This window comes from Leuciscus leuciscus (assembly GCF_965113295.1).
Source record: "Leuciscus leuciscus genome assembly, chromosome: 17".
NCBI classification, from domain to species: domain Eukaryota; kingdom Metazoa; phylum Chordata; class Actinopteri; order Cypriniformes; family Leuciscidae; genus Leuciscus; species Leuciscus leuciscus.
In genome coordinates this window covers 35,237,875-35,265,496 of record NC_138741.1, presented here as the reverse complement: position 1 = coordinate 35,265,496, position 27,622 = coordinate 35,237,875, and the positions used below count along the sequence as shown (strand labels likewise).

Here is a 27,622-nt window from a genome sequence, read left to right as displayed (position 1 = left end):
GATGCCGCGCTGACGGACCATAGACTGTAAAAAAAGAGTGACTGACATGTAACGTTATGCACATAAATCACTGTCACACACACTCTCTCAGAATAATATTAAGTTACTGCATAATACATTTTCAACTAGCAGAATAGTACAGAATCACGATACACAGTCTCACTTGTAGCCATGTCTTTTAACTATTATAATATTTCGAAGGGCAAAAATAGGAACTTTTAATTGGCTTTACATCATCAACTGTCACTTTAGCGCGAGGCTCTGTACAGTCGCAGACTTGGTACTGTCAGTAGCATAAGCTAACTCGATCACGTCGAGCTAGGTGGGAGTGATTTCAGATAGCCAGGCTCCTCAGCTCCACTCACGCCCCGCCTCTTTGCCCATTTTCTGTTATCCGGGAGTGACGCAAGGCCAAGATGGCGACAGCCGGCTCCGCCCACTTTAGGCTTCTAAAATGCTCTTCAGAAACCTACGGGTGACGTCACGGACACTACGTCCATATTTTTTTACAGTCTATGATCTCTGCCAAATACTGTCCTATCATTACAAACCATACATCAATGGAAAGCTTATTTATTCAGATTTCAGATGATGTATACATCTCAATTTTAAGAAATTGACCCTTGTGACTGGTTATGTGGTCCATGGTCACATATCGATGTATAACACTGCATTCACTGCAGTGTATAACAAGTGTCTCATCATAGCGAAAGCACAGAGTAGCATTATAACATAACTTTAAACACACTCAAATGTATCTTAACTGTTACCCCACATATATGACCAGAAGAGTCTGAGGCATAATACAAGCTCCACTGCTCTCGAGCTGAAATCATGGCGTCATCAAGCTGTACTCGTTTTGAATAAGCGACATCTAGCGGCGAAACATTACAAAGTGTGCCTTTAATGCATGGGAGAATGAAGTACAATATTAAAGTTTTTTTTTTTTTTTTTATGAACTCAACTGCATTAAATGTAAACTCCCCTATAAAACTGCCTTAAATTATTTTTATTTTTATGAATTGTCTTCAAAACTATAATTTAATACTGTCATATTTTTTTTAAATGAGTCCTGACTGACTTACAAGCCTATACAGTACAGGCACTGAAGTCTCATCCAGTTTATAAACCTAATTTCACTTGGGAGCAACATCTTCAAACTTTGCTGTGCCGATGAACTGGAAGGTGGAGGATGAAAGGCCCAGGGCTCAAGAGGAACAATGGGCTCCATAACTTTGGCCAGAAACATGATCCCTACATCCCAGGACAGATAATGCACAGAAAGTGTGTGAATGTAACAAACATGGTGCCTTTTTATCAAAATGTCCACTTACTTTCTTCATGTAGGTTACAAAATTGTATACAAACGTATCTCTCAATCTAAACTTGACACCCTTATACAAGATGCAGAAATGCATGTCCGTATCATGAATGTCATGTAATGCCTTTAGTCTTTTTGTTTGTTTGTGTGAAGAGTTTTCTCAAGCCGTCCTGTTGTCCATTTCTTCGTGCACTCACAAGATACAGCCCAATTCAGTATTATGGGCCACAACCAAACCTGTATCAGCCCATATCTGCCAAACATATGCATATAAACAAGTGATTTGGAAGCATTGAAGGATTTATAGGCAACAGATTTTGTTATTACAGTTCCAGAGTTAATGGGGGGGGACACATTTTGTTTATAACACCAAATGGTGGCCAATTCTCAATTTATTTAATACACAGACATGGTTACCCTTTTATTGTTTAGTCAAGTTATTATTTGATGAAATGTGATTGGCTGCTGGCGGCTTTTTTCAACATTTTTCATGGCTTGGTTAACACTTGTCCTAAAGAAGATATACATCAAACTTTCTTTGAACAACTGTTGCGGACAGTGTCAGGCTTTTAATTGTAGTGCCATCCATGGGCAGAATAAGACACAATTTGGCATGCATCCTCAGAATGCCCTCCTGTCCATGTGTATCAAGTTTCATTAAGATCGGACAATGCCTCAAACAAATATAAGATTAAATAGGTGACGCCAGACCATTTAATTGGCTTAAATCTCTGCATTGATCTTTGAAAAAACGTACAAGTTATTTTGATATCATTAGATAGTTTGAGAATTCTGAACAAAAAGCAAATATTTTAAAGCAACACCAAAGCACTTTCCCTCTTCGGTCCCCCTACAGGTTGGAAGTGGAATTGTCCATTAACGCTGTCGTAAATAATTTAGCCAACCGTCACACGCACGCTATTTGTTTTTGGAAATAACGATGTCCACAGACAAGGTAGAGTATGTTGAATGATTTTATGAAAGTATGATGTATTGCGACATCAAAAACGGCGATTTTTTTTATACAGGCTCCACCTATCGGCTATAGTAACGCTTGCCGTAAAGCAAGTCAAATTTGTAGTTTCTTATGTCTCATTCGAACTACAGATCCGCTACCCGATCTGGCAAACTTGCATAGTGCGGTTATAGCCGATAAAGGGCCGCAAAGCGAATCCAGAAGTGCCGTTCACCCTGTTACGAGTTGATGAACCACGGAAACGATTTTGGAAACATTATTTTAAGGTACAAAAGAATCTTTGGTGTTGCTTTAAAAATTAACTATTTTATGCATTATACAGCCACCTAGTGTCGGACAGATGTGTGGGTGGGATTCGTACCCATCCCAGCAAATTTGAAATCTCTATGACTTTTTATTAGAGCAGAGGAAAATAATTATTAGCAAAACTGTACAAAAATACCAAATGATTCCACAGAGATTCCTGGAGTGGATTGTCATTTGTATGTCATACAAAAAGAAAATTTATAATTAGTTCACTCTACATGACCAAACACTTCCACAAACTACATGATACTGCATGTAAATATCTTCCCAGACAACAAGATGACGACAGTGAACAGGTTTTAAGATAGAATTCAAAACCTTTATTACAAAAATAAGTTACACTCACCTCATTTTACAGTATAAAACAATTTATTTGCTGGAATGCAAAAACATTGTTGGCCACCAACAATAGTTTAAAACTGCTCACATCTTTTCAAAAGGTTGCAATGTTACAGCTTTATCGAGAGGGAGTTAACTGTGTACAAAACCGGTTGAATGGTTCGGTCACCTGCTTGCTATATATGGAATATAAACTGAAGCTGCAGTGTCCCTTTTTCTTCAGAAACAGGTTCATCTCATGCCTGTGATCGCAGCCACTGAAAATATTGATCGTTCGACAATAGCCATGATTGATTATAAAACCTACATAATTCATTGAACTGGCGTTCGCAAGAACTGACCGAGAAAAAAAAAAAGGACACTGCAGGGCTTAGCAAATGCAGCGTGTGCATTTGTGATGTTTAAGCCAATACAAAAGTAACATTTTATTCCAAACTATCATACAATCATACACCCAGTAACTACATAATCTGAAGAAGCAAGGCAGCTAATTCAGTTGAAAGGAGGATAAAAGCAGGGCTTGTTCCAGCTCATCATATGAGATTCATTTGCATGCCCAGTTTTACTGTTTGCAATGTCAGAGCAGCAGCGGATTGACTATATTACATTAAGAATATCTTCTGAGCTGCTGCCCTTGTGCATATTTCATAAGAAACAAGCCCTGCTCCTATGGGTTTTTTTTTTGTTTTTAAGTGTCCCTATTTACAGTACAGGCAGGGTAGTTGAATCCTCTCTACTGAGGTAGTTAACCGACCCTTAAAAAGACAAGTTCTGAAAAGAACCACGTTCCTGGAATGCCTGACTTGTCCATGTGAGGCGGTTACACCAAAACCCCGCAGATGTTCTCTACCAGAATCCAAACGTTTTTAGGTTGACATGGACATTCCCACGAAAAAAAAAAAAAAAAAAATTGTAGTTAGCACAAAAATATACATCAGCATCAAGCTCCTTTGAGCCACTTCAAACGCAGGAGTAAAAAAGAAAAAGTGCAAAACACATCTGACGTATTGGTATCCTTGAGAGTCTGAACTTCAGTCCCAAAATGTGGCATGCGTAGGGGTTGACTATGTAATTGCGAGTTCATTTATTTAGACGGGCTCCGAATGTGAAAACGGCAAGTTGGGGATTTTTTTGAACTCTTATTGGTTTTGTTGGGAGTGGCAGTACTGGAGATATGCTTCAATACAGGCTGGAATATCATTGAGTTTGCTTTAACCTTATGAACACTGGTAGCATCCGGTGTAACCCCATACAACAAGTCAGTCTTCATACTACCTGGTCAGGACCAGCCTCGACCCCCTTTCCCTGGTGGAACAAAAGACACGCATGCTTTATTTATGCAAACACAAGTAACGGTATATATTAATTAGTCCGGTTCATGCAGGACCTTCACAACAAAAGCACAGGAGATGGTTATCCAAAGTCTCGGAAAAATCCAGTTACCAGAGCATTTTATGAAGACATCAGTGGCTAAATCCTTTATTTTACAGTGTCCTTGTTACATGTGTTACATGCACTTACCATAGTAATAACAGTAAATTATGCATAATTGCATGCAACTAACCCTCAATCTAATCCTACCCAAACCCTATAGTAAGTACATGTAGTTGCTTAATATTACTCGGCACTTAGATATATAATTACACTGTAACAATGACACATTAAAATGAAGTGTAACCCAATATCTCTGTCGATATGAATCAGCTCTGCACCTGTTACTCTTACAACTAAATCATTCAATTTAAGATGCATTAGAGCGGAGGCTGAAAGACAAGATCATTTACATGATAGCGGCAATACATTTTGCTCATTAAGCTTCATAAAGAGTCAATCTTTAGACTAAAGCGTATGTCTTTGAGCGTATGAGTGTGTTAATACAGCCGTTTTAAAAGCAAAAACAGTTTTTTTACGTTCGATTTACTTTTGTTTAAATGGTACATTTACATGATGATTGAATATTCTTCCATTTGTTTAAGTAAAAACATGCAGGGTTGGTTTTTAACTTGATTTTTAGTGTTTTACTTTACATTTTGCATTTTGGAGAGCCAACTTTGCTGAAATGCTTCTTAAGGAAAAGAACCCAAAGCCATTTCAGAGCAAATATTAGTGATGCACCAATATTAAAGTTCTGATTTAGCCCGAAAACCAAAAATAAAGTTAATAATCAAGTTTATTTAATCAACACTCAAAAAAAATAAAACATTCACAAGTCAGTTTTTTATACAACTTTTTGGTTTAATTATGTTTCTACTCCATTTTGTTGAAATATAAACATTAAAACGGTGTGCTGAAAACAGACTAAAAGATCTCCGTTCATCAAAACGAACGACAAATCAATCTCATCAACCCTTTCAAACAATTTCAGCTGAAACTGAACATTCATTTTCAGCCGAATTTGTTTTTCGCTGCTGGAGTTTCGTTGCATAATTAGCGCAAAAATAAAAATATAAAAAAGCTGAAGAACAAGGATATTCTAGCTATATTGCCCAGTCCTCGGAGTACTTGAAGACAATTTGCATATGCAGCAGACTAACACAAACCAGTGTACTTAAGTGCTGTGAATTAAATTTCCATAAATGAAAGGAAAGTGCAAACCTTTGGTCCGTTTCGTCCACAAGGTGCCTTGCATATGTAAGCAATATGAAAAGGAGGGGAAGCAAAAACAAACGCCAAAACATGTGTTTTGATCACTACGTCCTTTTTCCATGATAAAGTCTACTTTAAAAAGACAAAAAAAAAAAATCTAGCCTACAGGGTTTCAAAATCTCCTGCCAACACTGCAGGAGTGCTCCACCCACACATCACGTACCACTCGACATCTCTGCTGGACTCCTCGGGATCCTCGGGCTCGGCTGGAGGCCAGACTCGGGCGCGGGGAGAAGCCGGCCCGTCCTCGGGGAGCGCTCGAGCCCCGGCCTCTGGACAGTGTGGGGCCACGGGATCCTCTGTTGCCTCTTCCTCTAACGTGAGCTTGAAAGTCATCGTAGCCGTAGTAGGGATCGTCGTATCCGCCTCGGTAGTTGTGATAGTCATAGCCATAGTAATCGTAATAATCTTCATAGCTGTAATAGTCATGAGGATAGGAATAACCTCGTGCGCCTCGGCCTCTCACTCTTGTTGGGGCATGCATATGCGGTGGGCCGTAGTAATAATATTCATCATACCTGGATGAAAAGAAAAAATGCACATGGCTTACAAACTAGACATCATTCAGTCTACTATTATGCCCTTTTACAAAGTCTTGATGCTGTTTTGGGGTTTTCATGCTTGAATGTTGATTATTTTCCTCATATTCTCCATTGTTGCGGCTCCTCTCTTCCCAGTCTGTCAGTAACGCTCTGTTTAGTTCCTGTCTCTATGAAACCCCTCCTTCTGCACACTGTACTCTGATTGGTCGGCTGGATCGGTGTGTTGTGATTGGTCGAGCGCTTCGAGTGTGTTTAGGAAATGTCCCGCCCCTTTCCATAACCGCCAGTTTCAACACACTACTAACTAACTCAACCAGACTCCGCCCCTTTATTCTGCGTATTAATTATTTAAATGAGGAATATTGAGACGTGTTCGTTCCCAGAAGAAACTCAAGACTACAATGAAGGTGTTTCATGGAGTTCAGAAACCGTGCGCAGAGAGAATATAGAGTGCAACACAACCAAAGTTTTCCTGAATACCATCATGATTGAAAATGAGACCCTGATTTCATACAACAGTTCAATAAAAAAGTAGTTAATATTAAGTCACTTACATTTTAGATGCGATTTTTGACTGTTTTTGTTCCGTTTCAGCAGCGAAAATATTACCAAACAAAGTTCACAGCAGAACCATAACGCATCTCACAGCAACACTCAGCCGTGTTTCATTACTGAATGATTCAGCGTTTTGAATGAATATGTTGAATAAAAATTGTATTACCCAATCATAAACAACTGCCTCATTCTTGAACAAATCGGCTCATTAATCGTCTTAATGAGCGAGTCATTGAATCATTCACTCACTTGATAATCAATGTTTATATATGGAAAAAAAGCTTAAAAGCTTTATCATATTATAAAGTGATCTCTTCAGAAGAAATGTTTGACTGTCTAGACTTTCAATAGATGGAAAAAAATAAAATATATCTATATGACAGTATACGCAGCGTCTTGTCGTGTCCCTGGCTTTAGTCACATGGGCTTTTGTTCTGATACTTTAAAGTCGGTCACACTTTTTTTTAAGGTGTCATTGTTACACTGTGATTATACATTTAAGTACTGAGTAAAATAAAGCAACTACATGTACTTACTAAAGGGTTAGGAATAGGGTTTGGTTAAGGGGTTAGTTGCGTGTATTTATGCATAATTAATAGTTATTACTATAGTAACTGCATGTAACACGTGTAACAATGACACTGTAAAATAAAGTGTTACCTTTAAAGTCACTTTACATTGTCATTTATTGCCCTTGAGAGTGCCTGGTAATGCTGCCATGTTTCTCCATGTGTGTTCAGGGGAAGAAAGTTACGTGACAACGCTCATGAAAGGCTACAAACAGTCTTACATTTGAGTTTTAGCAGCTTGTCTCTGGGCCTTTCGCTCTTTCCTCTTCTGATCAGGTGGCTTTGCAAAGACGATTTCAATTTGTTCCCCTTCCAAATCCTTCCCATGCATTTCAGCTAGAGCCTGTGGGAAAACACGGGTCACAATCTGTGCATAAACTACCAACAACCTCTAAAGCGATGCAGAGGAAGAGACGATTACCTTAACAGCGCCATCTCGCTCCTCAAAGTGGATGAAGGCGTAGTCTTTAAGCTTTTTAACCCTTTCCAGTTTGCCAAACTGACAGAACGTCTTCTCGAGATGCTCTTCCGTTACTGTGCTTGCCAGGTTTCTTACAAAAAGGACTTTGACCTAAACGACACAAAGCAACATAAGTTTCAGTATAATTAGACCATTTCTAATTCAAGACTCTGAGAGGGGACTGTCATGAGGAGTAGGGCTGGGTAAAAAAAAAATAGATTTCTCGATTTTAATCAATTCAAATTTTTACGAACCGATATCGATTCTTAAATCCCAAGAATCGATAAGTCATCCTGTGTTCAGTTGATGAATGAATGTAACGTGTAGCGCGCATCCCATCCAGTAAAGCGCAATAATCTTTGTGCTTTGTTATTATTGATATGAAACAAAGTCTCAGATTTCAAATTACGTCCACGAAATTCAAAAACATAAATAGCGTTTTGTCGCTGTGACGTGAGATCGCTCTGGCTCAGCTCAAGAGAAGCACATGATCTTCTCTTCCGCCTTAATAACACCAGTTACAGTGCGAAATAAACATGAATGAGCATCTGAAAGTGTGTTAAAGACAGAGTACAACTTATCGAAGTCCGTATCATGTGACATGGAATCTCTCAATCAGTGTTTCAACCGTGGAAAGACGTCAGTAAAACAGCTTGTAAACAATGTCATGTAACGTCACATTTACCTCAGAAAAAAACATATCCAGTGACCATAAACTCGTCAGTCAGCTAGAAATATTAACTCTAGAGAGGAGCATTCTGCTAAATATATGCACCATATTACATATTCAATATAATTTTTAATGTTCTTCAATTTTTAATGCATGTTTGAATAAACCTGGCAGGTTATGACAGCCACCATTTAAATGTTAATATTTCATATTACTTTATTATTATAAAAATAAATAAAAGTGTAATTTGAGTGTTTGTAAACAAATCAGTAAATTTTTACCTTCAATATTATAGTAGGCTAATGAAGCCCATAGGCTACCACTGACTCCCATAGTTTACAGCATAGCCTAAGTTAAGAGATTTGTTTTCCTTGAGAAAATTTGCCATGTATTATACCTGATATCCAGAATAATCAATATTGAATCGGAATCGAAATCGAATAGTGAAATTTGTGTCAATACCCAGCCCTAATGAGGAGACAACAGTGAATCACAGGAAAGTAAAAATATTTTGCATAAAGAAAAAGCTAATTCAAGACCATCCAATCTAACACTTACATGATACTTAAGCACATTCCTTCAAATTATTAAAAACTCCCTTTCATTGCTGTAATATGCCCAGTGTCATGTTTTATTATTTCTCATTCGCAGTTATTCTCATTACCGTAATGCAAAGTTTGTTTAATTAAATTAAATGCTTATTAGATATTCAAAGACTTGTTTAAAAGTGTATTTATTGAGTAATTATGTTATACGTTATTCATTACCCTGCTAATTTCGGCCTTTATCACTTTCCAGTCGTAGCTCAATTAAGAGATGAGAGTCGGCCTGGTGGACATTTATCAAGAGCGCTGTCAATCACAGCACTGAAACTGACCAAATAATCGGATATTTGACTAAATGTATCTGATATCTTGATATCTGATATAAAACGCAGCACTGAAATCCCCACCGATGACAAGTAGAGAGTTCAGGAATTCAGTGTAAGAAGACTTGTCGTAGTCTGTGTTACCTGGGCTTGTGTGAAAGACTGCAGATTTGAAACGCCTGTCAAGCGCAAGTATGGAGAAACAGGTGCTATGCATTAATTATTGGGTTCTTGATGACTAACTATGCTTCATATTTACTTTTTTAGTGCATTATGCATTAAAAAGAATGTGTGAGAGAATTATAAAGTAAAAACTGAAATGCTAGGTTTTAACTCATGATATTAATTTAGTCATTGTGATGCAAGACTTTGGGTACATCGGCCACAACATGTTCTGGACACAAAATGCTACTCTTGCATCGTGCTAACAGAAAACAGCGTACCTTGGCCATGACTTCGGGATCGGGGTCTTCTATGGGATCAGCCCATTCTACCGTCACCACGTTCCCCCAAACCTTCACCTTGCCACTCATTAACCTGCGGCGCGCCTGGGCGGCCGTTTTATGATCTTCGTACTCCAGGAAGCAGAAGCCTCGGTTCTTCTTCTTGTCATCGGGCTGGTGATATAAGATGACGTCATTCAAGCCCTCTGTTGGGATTGAGGAAGGAAGATTATTTCCTGGAAAACTGAAGCTCGTTTTTGGCAAATCAAATCCATCACACTTCAATACTCAACTCTTCAGTTCATCATAAAAATAATAATAAAAACACACTCTCAGGACTCAAACATGCTTTAAAACAATTACACAAACACACAGGGCAAATTCTTGAGCAAGTCATTGCAGACATGCTGCCGTTGAGTAGCAAACCTCAGGATTCAAGAGGACAACGGAGCTTCCTTCAAATGTGTGCCAATAAACAGGACACACACACACACACACACACACACACACACACACACACACACACACACACACACACACACACAAGCATGAAACATTCCACCAATAACATCCGCTAATTCCCTGTTTTCTATATTTGTTAGCATTACGATTGTTTTAAATTGTGTAAAAAAATAAACACTATTGTTCTTTAATACTCTTTTATAGTGAAACTTATTACAATAGTAATACGTATTGTGTTTAATATTTTAATTTTGTATTATTATATAGTCACATTGATAGAAGCACAAAAATGTGGGACAAATTGTGCAGTCCTACAAACAAAACTGGTGTTCCTTATAAACTCAAATAAAACCGGATTTTAAATTGTGATCGCAATTTTCAAAACAAGATAAAACAAGAAAAAAAAAACAAACACTTTAGACTCGTCTGATCGCTCATTCTGATCGCAAATGCATGTACACAATGAAATGCATTACACAATGAAATGCAAATTATGAAATGCATACTTGCGCAGTTACGCACATACAGAACATAAAATTGAGCTCGAGTCACTAGCAGTGTGTGTGTTCACACACCCATGTAAAGACTGATTGTAAAGTCCACATGAAGACAAACCAATTTGACTTGAGTAGTCTTTGAGTGTGAGGGTCACGTTCATCCTCCAGACCATCTCCATGCAGCCCAATGCAAACGCTAGCATTATTTATGCATTTTAAACTGATTAATTTTTACAATTAAAAGTGCTAAATCTGGCTGAGAACCTATTAATCAGCCAAAAGTTTTTAAAAACAATATGAACAAAAGCTTTCCACTTAATATGAACAGTACTGAATCTTTTTCGAAAACTAACAGTAATTACTCGTAGTTTAGTCATTATTAAATGAAATAAATTTGAAAAAAATAGCTATGCTTCATTACTATTGTCATATGAACTATATACAAATGATGCACAGCAAAGCGAGAAATACAAAAAAAGGATAAAAATAAAATCAACCTGGTCTTTTAAAGGAAATCTTCAAACGCCTATGAATGTTATATCATGCTCGTGTTTTAGACGCACTTACGTTTCTTTTTTTAATTTTGTCAGAGGAGAGAAAAGTTTGTTAACTGTGTACAAGCACTCGAGCAGAATACTGCGCGCACAACGAAAACTCAGGCATTTTTCACATTAACATGATTGATATTAACACGAAAATATGATTAACTTAAGATCTACATAAGAGTTCATCATGTTTATTTCCATCCAGTAACAAACTGGTCCACCCTAGAGAATAAATGATGGGATCTGCATGAAGCACAAGCGCCATCTTTAGTATTCAAAACTGAATTAAATGAATTAAGATGAAAGCTAAGCTAGTTTCCCTCCTCGACTTCGTAACATTGTTGCTAGAACCCTCCAGTGCAAATAGAAAAACTATTACAATCTATTACAAACTTACTATCAGTGTTGATTTTCCAGTAAGGTTCATTAATGTATTAACTTACATGTCCTAACGATGAGCAATATATTTATTACTGTATTTATTAATCTTTGTTAATGTTAGTTAATAAAAATCCTGCTGTTCATTGGTTGTTCATGTTCACAGTGCATTAACTAATGTTAACAAACACAACCTTTGATTTTAATAATGTATTAGTAAATGTTGAAATTCAAATTAACTAAGATTAATAAACGCTGTAGAAGTATTGTTCATTCTTAGATCATGTTAAATAAGGTAGTTAACTAATGAACCTTATTGTAAAGCGTCACCGATTTTCCGGATAATCTGTAAAGCTCTGATGTTAGTTAACACCAAAACTTACCAGTAACTTTGGCAAACTCCTCCACGATCTGGTCCTTAGTTTTGCTCTTCGGGATGGACCCCACAAAGAGACGATTATTGGCAACAGAGATGCAAACGCCGATGTGTTTACCAGGTCGGATTTCGTTGTTGTTACACTGAAGGAAATATTACAATCAGAATCCAGAAGACCAGAGATCAACAGTAAAGACTAGTGCCCGGTTGCATAAAGCACCTTAAGTGTAATTTTCCCTTAAGTTCTCCCTTATGTTTCCCTTAAACCTAAGGGTGTTGCAGAAAAAAACCCTTAAGTGTTACTTAAGGGTTTCTTTAAGTGAAACGTCATAAACACTTAGAATTTCCCTTAAACGCTGTTTTTTCACTTAAGTAATCCCTTAAAAAGCGTCAAGTGTTGCATAAAACCCCTTAACGGTCATTTCCCTAAGTATAACTTAAGGTTCGGAAATCGTAACCTTAAGAGTAACGCGGACAAATATAAGACGAAATGGCTGAATTAATGGAACCAGCTGAAGATCATTATGTGCTAAGAATACTTTTTAGGGATAGGGAGAACCCTTTGGACCATCTTAGCGATAAAAAATTGTTGCAGGAATACCGATTTGATCGACGCGCAATATTAGCGGGAGATGTTTTCCACGTGCATAAATCGTCTGATCAGCAGAGAGGTTCACCGGGTTGCGGGGGCTTTCCCGTCATTTAAACGCAACGGTCAAAAATTGTTTTTCTTTTACCATATTCGTCAAGAAGAATGCATTTCTCCTCTTCTGTCCAATTAGGCTCTCTTTTTTTGTTTTCTTTATCCATTCCGATATCCTAGCCTACTTTATTTGATTGCGAAAGTGTTAGTGTTTTGCGCATCTATGGCAACAACAGACTTTTATAACGTGAATCCAGGATCGCTGTCGTGAAACACTTAAATGTTTCCCTTACCTAAAAGAACCGTTTAAGAGATTATATGCAACACCCTTAAGTTATTCTCTTAGGTAAGGGGAAATCGCCCCTTAAGTATCATACTTAAGGGAAAAACTTAAGGTGCTTTATGCAACCGGGCATAGGGCTCTAACTATACACCGTGTCACAATATATCGCAATACAAAAATGCAACAAGGATAGTTCACCCAAAATAAAAATGACTGTGTGAGAAAAGAGTTTTAGTGTCAGTACTACATTAAACTGCTATAATGGTGAGTACAATGTATAATAATGCAATGGGGGAATATTTGTGGGTCCTGATGATGCCAAATGTCTGATGTTACCAGTAAGAGTGGCCTATATTATTTTAAATATATCTAGTCAGTGACAGAACAAACATATTCATCTACAATAATTCTGTATTTTCAGCTTCAGAATCATGAATATTGTTATTCTGGTGTCTCTATTGTCCTGTGCTTTGGGTTTCAGCACCAAGTCCAAGACTATTCATTTACACACAAAGTAATATCAAATTTAACATTTTAATCAACAGTTAATTTTTGTTAACCTTTTATCATATGTCTTGGAGTATCGCAATAATATGGTATGGTGATATGTATCGGATCTTGACATGAGGGGATCGTTACACCCCTGGTAAAGACAGTCACTCACTAGCTTGACGGCTTCTTGCGCAGCCTCTTTAGTGCAGAAGGTGACGAAGGCGTATCCGCGGTTCAGGCCGCTGAGCGGGTCCATCATCAGGCGCAGGTCCCAGATCGGCCCCGCTTTCTCAAACAGAGGGACCAGCTCATCTTCAAACAGATCCCTCGGGATCTTTCCCACAAAAATCTATAAACATTTGAAGAGATCATCAGACCAACATTAGACATCATAAAAAAAGATTGAAAACATTCATCTTTAGTTTGTGCATCCGTCATTTGGTCTTACTGAAATAAACATCATTCTCAGCAGATTTCCTAGCAATGGGAAATGTAGAAACTCTTGGGATTGTGCATGAGTCAACTACTTCTACAACTAGGGCTGTCATGATCAGTGTTGAGGAAAGTTACTTTGAAAAGTAATGCATTACAATATTGCGTTACTCCCTTAAAAAGAAACGAATTGCGTTACTTAGGTCCCACTTTATATTAAGTGGCTTTAAGTACTATGTACTTACATTGAAATTAATAATTTGATACAATGGACTTATTGTGTACATGCATGTTTTTACATTGTACTTATATTTAGAAAATAACATCTCAGTACATCTCACTGATTTACATTACAAGCATCCAAATTTCATCTTACTAAGACATTTTATTGACAGATATTGATATTTAAATGCATTTAATGAAAGTAGTCTGTTATAATGTTATAAACATCTCACTGATTTAGATTACAAACACCCAAATTTCATCTTACGTTTTGTCCATATAAATATCAGCAATTGCACCAAATTGCATCTTTTTGCTCGGTTTGGTCCTCTAAATAAACCTGAGGTTTTTATGGTTTTAAATGTCCTCCGAAACACATTCGAGACAGATTTGAATCCGATCGCTCAAACCATTTCAGGAGGAGATCTGAGACGCTTTCCAGATGAAACTGGACCAGTGTAAATGCATCTGGTTGTTGAAACCACATGTGTAAATGTTACTTCTCCCAACAATGCTAAAAACTAAACCTGTGAGAGCGTGTTATAGGCTATATGACATGTTATAAAGTGAAAGTAAGTCTGAGACGCGCAACTCACAATCATCTTCATTAAAAGTAAAGAAACGAAATGATCTCTCTCCTATTGCGGTCTTTGATTTAGAAATTAGCTGATGATCAATAAAACCCAGCTCATATCTGTTGCTTCCGGTGACGTGAACTCCATTAAATCTGCGTATAGCTGATCATAGAACTGAAGATCGGATTTATATCCGCTTTGCAAAAACACATTTATGTGACCAGGTGTGAAAGTAATCATTTTGATAAATCAGATAGCTATCCGATCTGAGAAAACCAGGTGCAAACAGGCCCAATGTGTGTTTTCTGGACGACGAGAACACTAACCTCGGTGCCGACGGTGGGCTGGACCCCGGCATGGGTCGACCCGGGAGGAGGACCACCATACTTGCGCTGGCCTGTCGTCACATCAAGCGTATAGCCGGTTCTCTCCAGCAAAGCCTGCAGAGGTAGCAAACAAAACACTCGACGGTGAGACAGTTCCTGCAGTTACTGTATCAGCAGAAAGAGAACAACCAATGAACAAGCAATAGATGGGGTAAGGAAACTTGCCTTGATTTTGGCCTCATCTGGTCCTTTAGTGGAGTCTGACACTTTGGTCCCCTGTTTCTCCCTCTGCCTGTATGTCTTCATCACGCCACAGAGGAACGCACTTTTATTCTGTTCAAAACATGAGCAACAGGTGAGCAGGAGTGTGTGTGTGCCTACAAGTGCATGGGAGTGAGTAAATACATTGTGTCAGCAAATTTTTATTTAGTTTTAGACTAAAATAGCATTTAGTTTTGATCATATTTTAGTCATCAGAATGGTTTTAGTTTCAGTCGATTATATTAAAATATAATGGTTTTAGTTCAATTGTAATGCATCAATTTAGAATTTCTCCTAAATTTCCAAACCCATTATATACTCCCGGAGAAAACATCCATTAACCTGTTGTTAATATGATTGGTTTTAAAGTTTGAACATGCGACACAGATTTAGCTAGTTTTATGAGACGTGCATCAAGCGCATGCCAACTCATGTCCGCCGGTTAGATCAACACGTTACGATTCAAATGTGCGCATCTACCACTGCAGGACATCAGTTCTGACTGGACCTCTTCCCAAATCATCCCTACCTAACACTTGTCTAGTTTTTATTCGTTGAAGAAAATGTCAATAGATTTGTCATAGTTTTTGTCATTCAAAACTGTTTTTTTAGTTATCGTCTCGTTTTCGCCTGTGAAAAAAATGGACACTGTTTTTGATAACGTAAACAAAGTCTGTTTTGCATTAAGTGAATATCAGATGTGTTTCAGTATATTAGATCCATGCATTAGATAAACAGAAAATCCATCACTGCTTTTGACTGAATAACTTGTGCAGCTTTAATAAGGATTAATCTATATTTTATGTGTACAGCAAAAACGATGTAGTGTTATTGTTAGGGCTGGGCGATATGGACCAAAAGTCATATCGCGATATATTTAGGCTGAATATCGATATACGATATATATCCCGATATTTTTTCCGCAAAGTGAGAGCAAATGTTCAGTCAAAGTCAAAGCCAAATACGATGTCACAAGTAGTTTTATTGAAACCAACTATTTCAGTGAACAGTTGCAAAATCAAATGAATAAATAATAAACAGGTTTCTTCACCTAAGTTAGGGCTGCACGATTATGACAAAAATCATAATTGCCGATTATTCCCTTCGAATTGTAATTGCGATTTATTAATTATGATTATCAAAGTTTACATGTTATAATTTGCCTATATATATATATATATATATATATATATATATACACACACACATACATACATACACATATACACATATATAACATAAATTGTAAGAATATGACTAATAGTAAAGACTAGTACTAATAAATAAACATTAGGCCTATGCTAAAGTTATTAAATGGCAGTCCCAAACTAGTTTTTGTTAATACAATGTTGGTATGAGCCACTACAGTCATTTAAAAATATAAAAAATAACAAAGAAAAATAGTGGCATTTTGGGGTTAATATGGAAAGGACAGTTACCATGGTGAATACACAATATTAACAATAACTGTTAATGAAACATGGAAACTGCTCCTTGTGAATAGAATGAAAATCATACCTGCATTACTTTTATTTCGTGTAATTTACAACGTAACGGCGTTGCATGCTCGTAGTTTCTTTTGCACTTGATCAGTGAGGCGATACAGCGCGCGCGCCGCCGCATTTGTGCGTGCAATTGAAGAGTGTGCGCTACGAGAACAGGATAACGGCTGACAGGACAAGAAAGTCAGTTTTTCTGAGGTGAAAAACTTTATCTCAGCGTACACTTATGTCACTGCCTGGTAGTTCCTATTGTGCTGGGTTTTCTGAAGTAGTCATGATTCGCCTCTCATAACATATGCTCTAAACACGCACGCAGAGTGGAAAAGGAGGAGCGGGGAGCAAGGATCACAGCGCAAATTTGAACTATATCAATATATGCGATATGGTCTAATTCCATATCGCATTTCAAAAATATATCGATATATTTTTTATATCGATATATCGCCCAGCCCTAGTTATTGTACATTTGATGGGTTGAAAATATAAATTTCTCGATTTTGATCAATTCAAATTTTGATGAGCCAATATCAATTCTTCAATCCCAAGAATCAATCTCTTACTCAATGCTGTCTTCAGTTGATGATGTGTGGACAAAACTTCAAACATTAAACGCCAAACCCTAACTATCCTTCATTTATCAGTAATGTGGTGAAGTGCCTTTACGGATAGCTCCGCCCCATGATTATTAACCGAGCGGCATCTAGAGTATATAAAGCATATCGCGTCATTATTGCGCCATGGTTGCCGGGACTCCACTGCTCTGTGTTTGAGGGAGGTGTTTGTTTGGCATGGCTACGGTTGGGTGTCTGTATTGTTTGTTCACTTAGTTTTCTGCTCAGCTGGTGTCTGATAGTGGGGACTTATTGTACTGCCTAACACCATGTCCTAACCAGACGCGATGCGATAAGATTCCAGCGACAAATAATGCGTCTGTCCACACTAGACATGACTGCGAGATGCGTCAAAATCAATCAAACCTCACAGCCAATCAGAACAGAGTGTGGGTGGAGTCAGCCAATCAGAGCAGCGTGTGGGCGGAGTCTCAGCACCAGAGAGTAATCTTAACGGCACTCGCAAGAAAACGGATAAGTAGCTACATAATCAAATTCACAAATTTTACACCATTTAAACATTATTAAAAATACATAGGCTGAGTTACTAAAACAATCTTTGTCAAAGAAAGAATACACTTGTTTGTTCACAGTTTGAACGTTCTTGTTTCAATTTATTTAATTTCAAGATCTGAGGTGAATTGTCCATTGTTGCTTTTACAGCTACAAATCTGGAGCACTAAATGATGTTCAGAGTCACATTACACGCTTTTAACATTAAATAAAGCAGACAAACAGTAGCTGAGATTATCATCGCCACACTTTGTGTTTGTTGTTCCAGCGCGACGTCGCAGAAAAATAGAAACCGTTTCTAAAATAGAATCGTGGCGTGTCGCGGCTGGTTAGGACAAACACTCTCATTAACATGGAAAAAACCTTTTTATCGCGCGTCACGTGTAGTTAGGACACGGTGTAAGTAAGGAGGTTGTTTCTCCTGCGTTGCTGCTATAGTTCCTGTTTGGAAAGAAAACCGATTGCATGTACGGAGCGGAGTTCTGCGAGCGACTGCTGCTCTTCTGCTCGGTGTGTTCACATGTGCGTGCGCCGGACAACCGAGTTTATTTGGTGTATGTATGACGCGTTATTTCTCCGTTCAGTGAAATGAATGGGGGATTGGTTTGCCGGATATCTGACGGGAAGTCCCGCTTGTCGGTATGTGAACCTTAGTTGTTTGTCAGCTCATATTATGGTGTTTATGATTTGTTTAGTTTAACCAGTTATTCTTTTCAGAATTCTTTTTGATTTATAAAATTTTTGTAATTGTTTCCTTTTGCTTATTTTGTTAAGTGTTATTCGTTTTTCTTTTCTGGTTTGGCTTACATTTACATTTGGAGCCTTAAATTAATTTATTTGTTTTGTGCTTTTGCCTTTATTGTCAGTAAGGGATATTTTATTTATTTAAGTGTGCTTATTTTTGTGAATTAACAATTAAGGCTGCTGTTTCTTGTGCATTCATATTTTGATTTTGTTACCAATTGCTTTGTTTTCTTCTCTTTTGTTCCAGGAGCAGGGGTGACCCAGAGCGGGCAGGCTCGCATGGAAACTCTCCTTTTCCACGAGTGTGTAGGTTGTAGGTATTCTTGCAGTGGATTTCACTGGAGTGTGTGTGCTTTTGAGATTTGGTGCACGGGTTACTCACTTCCACTGGTGCACCCCAGCTCAGTGGCGAGATCGTGCGTTTCTTTTTCTTTGTTTGATCAACCTGCTCATATATAAACCAGTTAACCACCTCTAGTATTTTATTACTACCAGTGGTCCTCTTTTAAACTATTTATGATCACTTAATAAAGATCAATCTTGTACATATCCATGCCTCATTGTCTGGTGATTGTGGGAAGGAGATCGAACTTGTGTGCCCTGAACTGGGGTTTCCTCAGCTGATTCAAAGCTGCGGTGGCGTAAGTCGCTACTTGCTATAGCTCTGTATATGAGAGCGCCCCCGTCATGCCACAGTAAGTTCAGGGTTCCTACACCTTGGTTAACTTCAAATTCAAGGACCTTTCAAGGACTTTCCAGGTCCAATACCCTCAAATTCAAGGACTTAATGTGAAGACACATGTGTTGTGTTCAACAACAAACGTTGAGGTTCCATTCGTCATGGCAATGTACAATACAAAGTACCTCACGTGGGAAGCACTTAACGTAACGCGTAAATGTGCGTAACTAACGAAAACCAAGCAAGCTAGTGTGCATAGGCCACGAAGTGTTGGCGAAATAACATTAGCGGACCGGAGGGAATAATATGGATTTTTTTCCAGAAAACTTCTTGCACAAAATAAATTCAAGCACTTTCAAGGACCTGTCTCTATTTATGTTTATTTTCCAAAACTTTCCAGGCCCCTGATTTTTTTTTTTTCAGATTCACAAACTTTCAAGGATTTCAAGGACCCGTGGGAACCCCGTAAGTTGATTTATGATAATTACAGATAACTTGGATAAAGGTTGCTTGCAAAAAAGTGTTTCTGCAACCGCAAGTGTAAGAATTCCATATCTGATTAACAACCCATACATGTATGGATTTTATTACATTATGTTCATATGTACTTTTCAATCCATGCTTTGTCATTTGAGCTATTATGATTTACAGAGAAATCATAATGTGTCAAAGTTAAATAATAATGAGTGCCAAAAACATGCTAACCAAAAGGAACCCGGTGAAATGAAAGTGTTCTGGGACTGCATTAGTTTAGCCGTCTCAAACATACCTGAACATGCGACAGGTCGCTGTCTTTGAACTGCAGGAGGACTTGCAGCGCACCTTCTTCATTAAACTCTTTCAGAGCTTCGATCGCCCGATCGTCGAGATCACTGTGAGACACGAGCCCTGCACAAAAACACATACTTAATCCACTACAGTCGGTCAATACATTTCACTTAACTGGATATAAGATTAAATTTTAACATCCTGATGTAAGACAAGATCTGAATTACTGCTGTACTTTACTCAGCTGATGTCGAGTGTAATCTGACACAGTAGAGCAGAGCCTGGACTGGATCTCATGGACACAGTGAGACTTTATAAGCAGTTATTGTCCCTGCATGTGTGCATTTGTCACATGCATCTTGACGGATGACGAACACAAATATTTTATTAACATGCTCTCTTTTAGTTCATGTTATGCCTGGTTCAGATTACATGATTTTTTTGTCCGTTACGATAGTCACTGTGTCAGATTACATGATTTTGACTCTTGAAATCTTGTCCTGTCGTGAACAAGAAACATGTCAGACTACACACTGCTTCCCGACCAGTCATCGTGTGCTGTCTCACACACACACACACATTCACTCAAACAAACTCACTCACTCACCTCACTCAACTCACTCACCTCACTCACCTCACTCAACTCACTCACCTCACTCACCTCACTCAACTCACTCACCTCACTCACCTCACTCAACTCACTCAACTCACTCAACTCACTCAACTCACTCAACTCACTCAACTCACTCACCTCACTCACCTCACTCACCTCACTCAACTCACTCAACTCACTCAACTCACTCAACTCACTCAACTCACTCAACTCACTCATCAAAAATATTGCTTTCAAATATTCGGCCTCAAAAATCGAATATTCGATTATTTAAATGACATTTAACGAAAAAGACGTTATTTTTTAAGTTTACGTTTTTTTACGTTTTTGTCACCATTTCTGAACAAGCTTACGATTAGGCAATATACACAACAAGCTTACAATATATGTTAAAGTTTTCTTTTAGTTGAAAGCATTAAACAGTAGGCCTACGTGTAAAGAAAAAATCTAAAGAACAAAAGCATTTGATAAAGCAGACTGAGCCAGATATCGTACAGAACGTACACACACACTCGAATCAGCATATGATTATCGGGTTTATATTGTTTCACGTTTATGTTGAGAAAAACAATATCCACATGCAGGGCGCCTATATTTATATAAATATAAATTATATTGTAATTATACAAAAATCTAATTTTTTTCAGACAAGCAACTTTTTTTACTTGGACAAGCGAATTAATTAATTATCTGGAGGACAAGCACATTACAAGGCTTAATGTCGAGCCCTGCTAGTTATTAATAATAATGCATCAATGTTTTGGGGGAAAAATATATTTTTTTAATTAATATTACAGTAATAGCAAACTTGTTGGAACACTTTAATATTAGGCCTACTGTTTCAGATGACATCACTGTTTGAGCTACGCGAGAACGAACACCCGTAAACTGAAGTAGAATGAAACAGGAGAATGTATAACTCCTGTTGTGGAGAAAACTAAACCCAAAGACATTTTATCACAATAGTGTGTGCAATTATAATGTTATGTATATGACAGTCCATATCATCATAGTTATTAATGTTGTGCATTGCTGTTTGAGCGTGGGCGCTGAAGCTAAAGATGATGACTGGTAGGCTAGGAGTGTGAGTGAGTGAGAGAGTGTGAGTGAGTGAGAGTGTGAGTGAGTGAGAGTGTGAGTGAGTGAGAGTGTGTGTGAGTGAGTGAGTGAGTGAGTGAGTGAGTGAGTGAGTGAGTGAGTGAGTGAGTGAGTGAGTGAGTGAGTGAGTGAGTGAGTGAGTGAGTGAGTGAGTGAGTGAGTGTGAGTGAGTGAGAGAGTGAATGAGTGTGTGTGTGAGTGAGTGTGTGTGAGTGAGTGAGAGTGTGAGTGTGAGTGAATGAGTGTGTGAGTGAGAGAGTGAATGAGTGAGTGTGAGAGTGAGTGCGAGTGAATGAGTGTGAGTGAGAGAGTGAGAGTGAATGAGTGTGTGAGTGTGTGAGAGAGAGAGTGAGTGAGTGTGAGTGAGAGAATGAGTGTGTGAGTGAGTGAGTGACTGAGTGTGAGTGAATGAGAGTGTGTGAGTGAGAGTGAATGAATGAGTGTAAGTGAGTGAGTGAGTGAGTGTGAGTGTGATTGTGTGTGTGTGAGTGAGAGTGAATGAATGAGTGTGAGTGAGTGAGTGAGTGTGATTGTGTGTGTGTGAGTGCTGTGCTCTCCGCTCTTTGTTCGCAGCTCATTCTGCTCAATGTTCTGCTGCAACCTCTGTGTGTGTGTGTGTGTGTGTGTGTGTGTGTGTGTGTGTGTGTGTGTGTGTGTGTGTGTGTGTGTGTGTGTGTGTGTGTGTGTGTTCAGTCACTCACGGCCCAAACACATGTACCGGTCACACTCACCAGAAAGGCAAAGTCCGCTAAAAACGTGCCGACATAAAATTTCTCTGAACTTGTTTCTGTTTGCACTAGCCCTGCTGTGCTGTAATATGGTGTGTGTAGCCGTGCTGTAATATAGTGTGTGTAGCTGTAATATAGTGTGTGTGTAGCCGTGCTGTAATATAGTGTGGATAATGCCATATATAAACTGGATGAAGAATAATATATTGATATCAATATATTGATATTTAATATTATTTTAATATAGGCCTATTTTCTGTCCAATTTTCGTGTTACTTGAAATAAAAGTGTGGTTATTTAATTTTATTGGCTTCATTTTTTCTTCTTCAGATTCATTAAATAATTGAATTTAATTAAAAAGTGTAATAACAATACAATTATACAAAAATAATTGTAAAAATAAGTTATAACAATTTTTTTTTAAGTCATTTTCGGGTTCGGTTTTCGGCCAAGTGCATCCAGAATTTTCTGTTTTGGCCCAGAATTTTCATTTCAGTGCATCCCTAGTAATAACAATACACAAAACACTGGAAGTTGCTTCCGATAGGCACACACGATCCTGCAGTCCTGGAGCGCGAGCTGCATCCGGCCTCACCTGCGATGTAGATCTCGTCGAGTTTGACCGCCACTTTCCTGGGTAAGCCGGCGTCCAGCAGCGTCTGGAAATGCTCTGAATGGGTCACCGGCACCGCAGCCGACGACTCCACCGGTTCATCCGTACCGTTCCCATTTATATGCTCCGTGGCCATGTCTCCGGGACCTGTGCAGATCAAAGGGCCACATTAATCCAGAACTGGGTCAAAGTTGAGCGATCTTAGCAGATGGAGAAGAGAGATGGAGACACACTGCAGGACGATCGTGTGTTTACTCACTGTAAGAGGAGTTTAATGAGGATATACAGTCAAAACTAAATATTATTTAGACACCAAATATAATTTGATATTTTTTAACTAGTTAAATTCTACATAAAGTGACTACCAGTACAATTCATAAAAATTCGGGTACAAAAATGATTCAGACTTTTTTTTAAAAGCTAATGTGATCTATTTACACACAGACTGAACAAAATGAAGCATTGCTTGGTAATTGGTTGAGCTAAACTGGTATTATCTAACTGTGTGATTTAGCTATATCATGTATATCACAGTATTCATAGCACTATTCACACTTCAGAGTGATGAAATGCATGAATGAGAATATAAGGAGCGGGACGTGCTCGGAGTTAACCCTTTATAACCTGAAGCTAAAATAGGTGTTTCTCACATATTTCGATTTTTTGACTGTAAAATTCTAAAACAATGTGCCATCTTCATGTGCAAGGTGTCATCTTTTTCAGAAGAAAAATAGCTTTCAACAAATTACCGTCATTGACCATTACTGTGTGTGGTGAGATTGTAAATAGAATTTAAATAGACAACAATAATAGAAAAAAATAGATTTTTTTTTTTACTGATGTATTTAGAATTTATTTATTTTTTTTATAATCACGAACGAAAGAAACTAACGCTTTAAAGTTGAAAAATTAACTATAATACATGTATACCAGTGTTATTAAAAGAACGTCTCTCAGCATGTGATCGCAAATTCAGTTCTTGTTCACGTCTTATTGCACATATGCGACTAAATCTTCACTCTGGGCGACTAAATAATGTCCATCATTAGCCACTGGCTAATCAATTCTTTGATTTTAGAGGCTAAGTATAAGTTTGGCATCGATACATTTCACTCGCTGAACACTTGAGCGCTCGAGAGTTTCGCTCTCAGTCGCAGAATCGACGCGCTGCATGTAAACGATATTCTTTGCTGTATTTTCCTGTCAAAATGAACGGAGTTCATTTGGAAGTATTCAGCTTTTAAGAACAAGCAAAAGATATGCCGTTTCTCCGGGAGTGGGCGGAGCTAATGCGCAAACGGCTAAATCTCATTGGCTGGCGCTCATCACTGTTTTGATTTCAGCAAATCAGTTCGAGCGAATGCTGACAACGTGATTAATATTCATGAACGCAGCACCTCATCAATCCTTAGTGCATTATATTGTTATTAGTAGTAGTGCTGTGCAACGATTAATCGCACCCAATATTGTTCATTAAAAGTTTGTGTTTACATAATATGCGTGTGTACTGTGTATAATTATTTAGTATAAATACAAACATGTATACAAAATCAAGAAATATTTGCATACTGTATTTATATACACAAAATAATTAAACAGTACACACATATTATGTAAACACAAACTTGTTCAATGGCTCAAATGTAAAAAAGCAGCATCTATCACTATAATATCCAATATAACAATTACTACAGTAATTGTATTTATAGACATTATATAAAGACATTGGTAATGTAAACGTCTGTTACAATGGCAGTCATTGTAAACAGACTGTCTATCAATGTCAATGAGTCTGATATAAATTTCTCGAATTTTATGTACAATAAGCAGAATAAGTACGCAACCGCAATGGCAACAACAGCTCAAGATAGTCTGAAAATGTTAGTCTATCTAAAAAAAAACTGACGAGTTATTCGTTACAAAAGTGCACATATAATATGCCAAGTAGGGATGCTCAAACAGACCTCATGGTTCTCACGCATCACGCATACTTTACATATTTTAATTTAATCTTACAAACTGCAGCTAGGACACAAAGCTACTCGTGCCTTTTAGTAAATCATAGAAAACAGAAAAATGCCCAAATACTGAATCCTGCCAAGGCACAAAAAGTGGCAGTACTATCATGGTCTCAGATAATATCATGGTAATGAACGACTGCCACTGATATCTCTTTTTTTGCCATATTGAGAAGAGATATTGAGGCTGCATGAGGCATCGACCCACCGCACTGTATGTTTTATTTATCAATATGGCCAAAAAAATGGCAGAACTCTTACACATACAAACACCAACTTTCATGTTACTTTTAAAATGTACTACTACTAACAGCTTTGATCATTTTGATTTTGATAAGTATTTGAGTCAACTGTGAGAATAGATGCAGTAATTATTTATGCACAATTCATTTCAACAATTTAAAGTTGCCATCGTCTGCGATCGTATTTTATATCCTATTGTGAAATTTATCTGAGTGAAATAAAAAAAGGGCGTGGCTTGATTTAGTCCGTTGGGAACTGATTGGATGGGTGTGGTTTGCTATTGGCTGATCTCATGTGAGTGACAGGTTATTGCCCCGCCCTCATCATCAGAAAAGAGATGTCTCTGCAAGAAGTTATTCTGATTCAAGATTACGAGGAAACATTTATTTAAAACAATAATGATGCATGAATAAAACAATTACTGAAATATTCCACACACAAAAAAATAATAATTTTGAATTCAAGAGGACTTTAAACAAAAATGTGTTCATGTCTGAGATTAACTTTAGCATTTAATTCAGGCTTACATGCAGACACAGAAATGACAGACACCATGTGGTCCAGTGCAAATATTTCGAGTGTCCCTTTTTATACGGTCCCTTATTTTCCTTCGCCGAATCCGGCAACGCTAATTCTGTACAGAAAATTCGTGTTTGACGAAAATAATAATCCCATTCATATTCCATCGTATTTATTGTAATATTTGAGTATTTTATATTAGCAATAGTACTTTGAAAGAACACCGAAGCGGGTTTTGGTTTTTATCTATATTTCATCACTCAGACTTCCACGTGTTCCGAATAACTCCCGCTTCACGAGCACGAGCACATGACGTTTACCGAGAAAACGGTCACTTCAGTCACGATATCAGTGCGCTTTACACACCTATGACACATTAACGTTGACGATTCATTACTTTGTTAAATAACGTGATTGATTTCGTTTATTTATATAATAAGCGACAGACTCAAACCGTTTAAATTCAACTCCAAACACAAGTAAGGGTGGATAAAATGAGTAAATGTCATGTATTCTCATCGGGCCGTGTCTCTTTGTTGTGTCAGTGATGACAAGAACACACTCGCTAGGCCACAACACACACACTCGCTACGTGGACACTCTGCTAAAGCCTGTTTCAGCACCTCCACTAAGTCTTTCAATCAGAAATCACACGTTTTCGTCTTTTAAGACTAAAAAAACATAACAAGCTCACAACAAACTTTAGTCATGGCTGGACGTGATAAATGTGTTTATTTGACAACGTGTGCGTGTGTGTGTGTTTGTTAGGGGAAGGGAGGGGGGGCGACATCGTGTTTGACCAGCAACCACATCATGACTTTACCACACTACTTTTACGTGCACAGAAAGCAAACAATAGTCCGTGAATTATGCATAAAATGTGTAAGAATGCCGCTCGTCTGATATGTGATGAGTTGAGCCGCGCGCGTGCCGGTGCGATCACTCTCTACTCGCTACGGAAAGCCAAAGCATCACTTCACCGCGTTTATGAAATCTGAAGAGAGCGTTCTCATACCTGTCAGTTAATATCTTGGATTATGTTGGGATAAATCCAGAGAGAAATGTACTGAAAGAGGATAAAGTGGCCAGATCCCGCCGTGTCTGCTGATATCTCACTCTTTTCAATAGGTCTGATGCAAAATGGCGGCGAAACTCATGCCGCGGGAGTTTTTTTCCGCTTCCGGTTGTACGGGGTTTCTCACACAGCCATTGGAGGGTCACATTACACAGACAGACTCACTACTCACTGCACACTGCAAAGTATATACAGCGTGTTGCTTACTATTTTAAGAACAAGAAGTAAACTCTATCGTAAGGAAGTCCATTTCCACCACTTAAGAACAATAATCGTAGGTAACACCTCATTTTGACAGAAAAAGTCACAAGTATTACATAAAATGTCGATATTATTGTATACTAATTCATAATTTTGACTTTTTATTGCATAGTTATGACATAACTGACAATTTTAGGAAATAATTATTAGATTTAAAAAGTGAAAATTATGACATATGCCTTACTAAGTCATAATTATGAGATTAAACAGTCAAAATCATTATGAAAACTCAAATTAATGACTTTCTATTACATAATTATGACTGTTTAGGAATTCCTGAGGAACTCTTATAAGCATTGTGTGGGACTGCTTTGAGTGCCTCCAGGAACCAAATTCGTTTTTTTTATTTTTTTTTTATTTTTTATTATTCCTTGTATGATTACTATTAACTTCTATTAGACCTATAAAAAAAAAAAAAAAATGAACCAAATACAAAATTGTTTATTGTAT

The 27,622-nt window shown here is 37.8% G+C and overlaps 1 protein-coding gene and 1 long non-coding RNA gene across 2 annotated transcripts; one reads left to right on the top strand and one right to left on the bottom strand.

Annotated features, from left to right (window-relative positions):
* Positions 1-2,900: 2,900 nt before the first annotated feature.
* Positions 2,901-26,997, bottom strand: syncripl (synaptotagmin binding, cytoplasmic RNA interacting protein, like). The gene is made up of 12 exons (XM_082143508.1): positions 26,852-26,997; positions 23,039-23,203; positions 20,006-20,124; positions 15,152-15,259; positions 14,927-15,040; positions 13,544-13,720; positions 11,961-12,096; positions 9,696-9,901; positions 7,676-7,825; positions 7,476-7,597; positions 5,752-6,106; positions 2,901-4,247 (listed from the first exon to the last, which is right to left on the bottom strand). Exons 2-12 carry the CDS (start codon positions 23,190-23,192, stop codon positions 4,209-4,211), a joined length of 1,680 nt encoding a protein of 559 aa, XP_081999634.1. The 5' UTR covers positions 23,193-23,203; positions 26,852-26,997; the 3' UTR covers positions 2,901-4,208.
* On the top strand, positions 21,532-22,856 carry LOC309479556. Its single transcript, XR_014199301.1, has 2 exons — positions 21,532-22,352; positions 22,409-22,856. It is a non-coding gene; the product is annotated as an uncharacterized lncRNA (long non-coding RNA).
* Positions 26,998-27,622: the final 625 nt, after the last annotated feature.

What these genes read in the sequence shown, in the direction of transcription:
- syncripl (XM_082143508.1), bottom strand. Translation starts at nt 23,192, where the DNA reads ATGGCCACGGAGCATATAAATGGGAACGGTACGGATGAACCGGTGGAG. An exon ending in AGCCCACCGTCGGCACCGAG is followed by an intron (nt 13,721 to 14,926) that starts GTTAGTGTTCTC and finishes AAATGTTTATAG; the next exon opens with ATTTTTGTGGGAAAGATCCC. An exon ending in TCCAGCAGAGATGTCGAGTG is followed by an intron (nt 4,248 to 5,751) that starts GTACGTGATGTG and finishes TTGTTCCACCAG; the next exon opens with GGAAAGGGGGTCGAGGCTGG.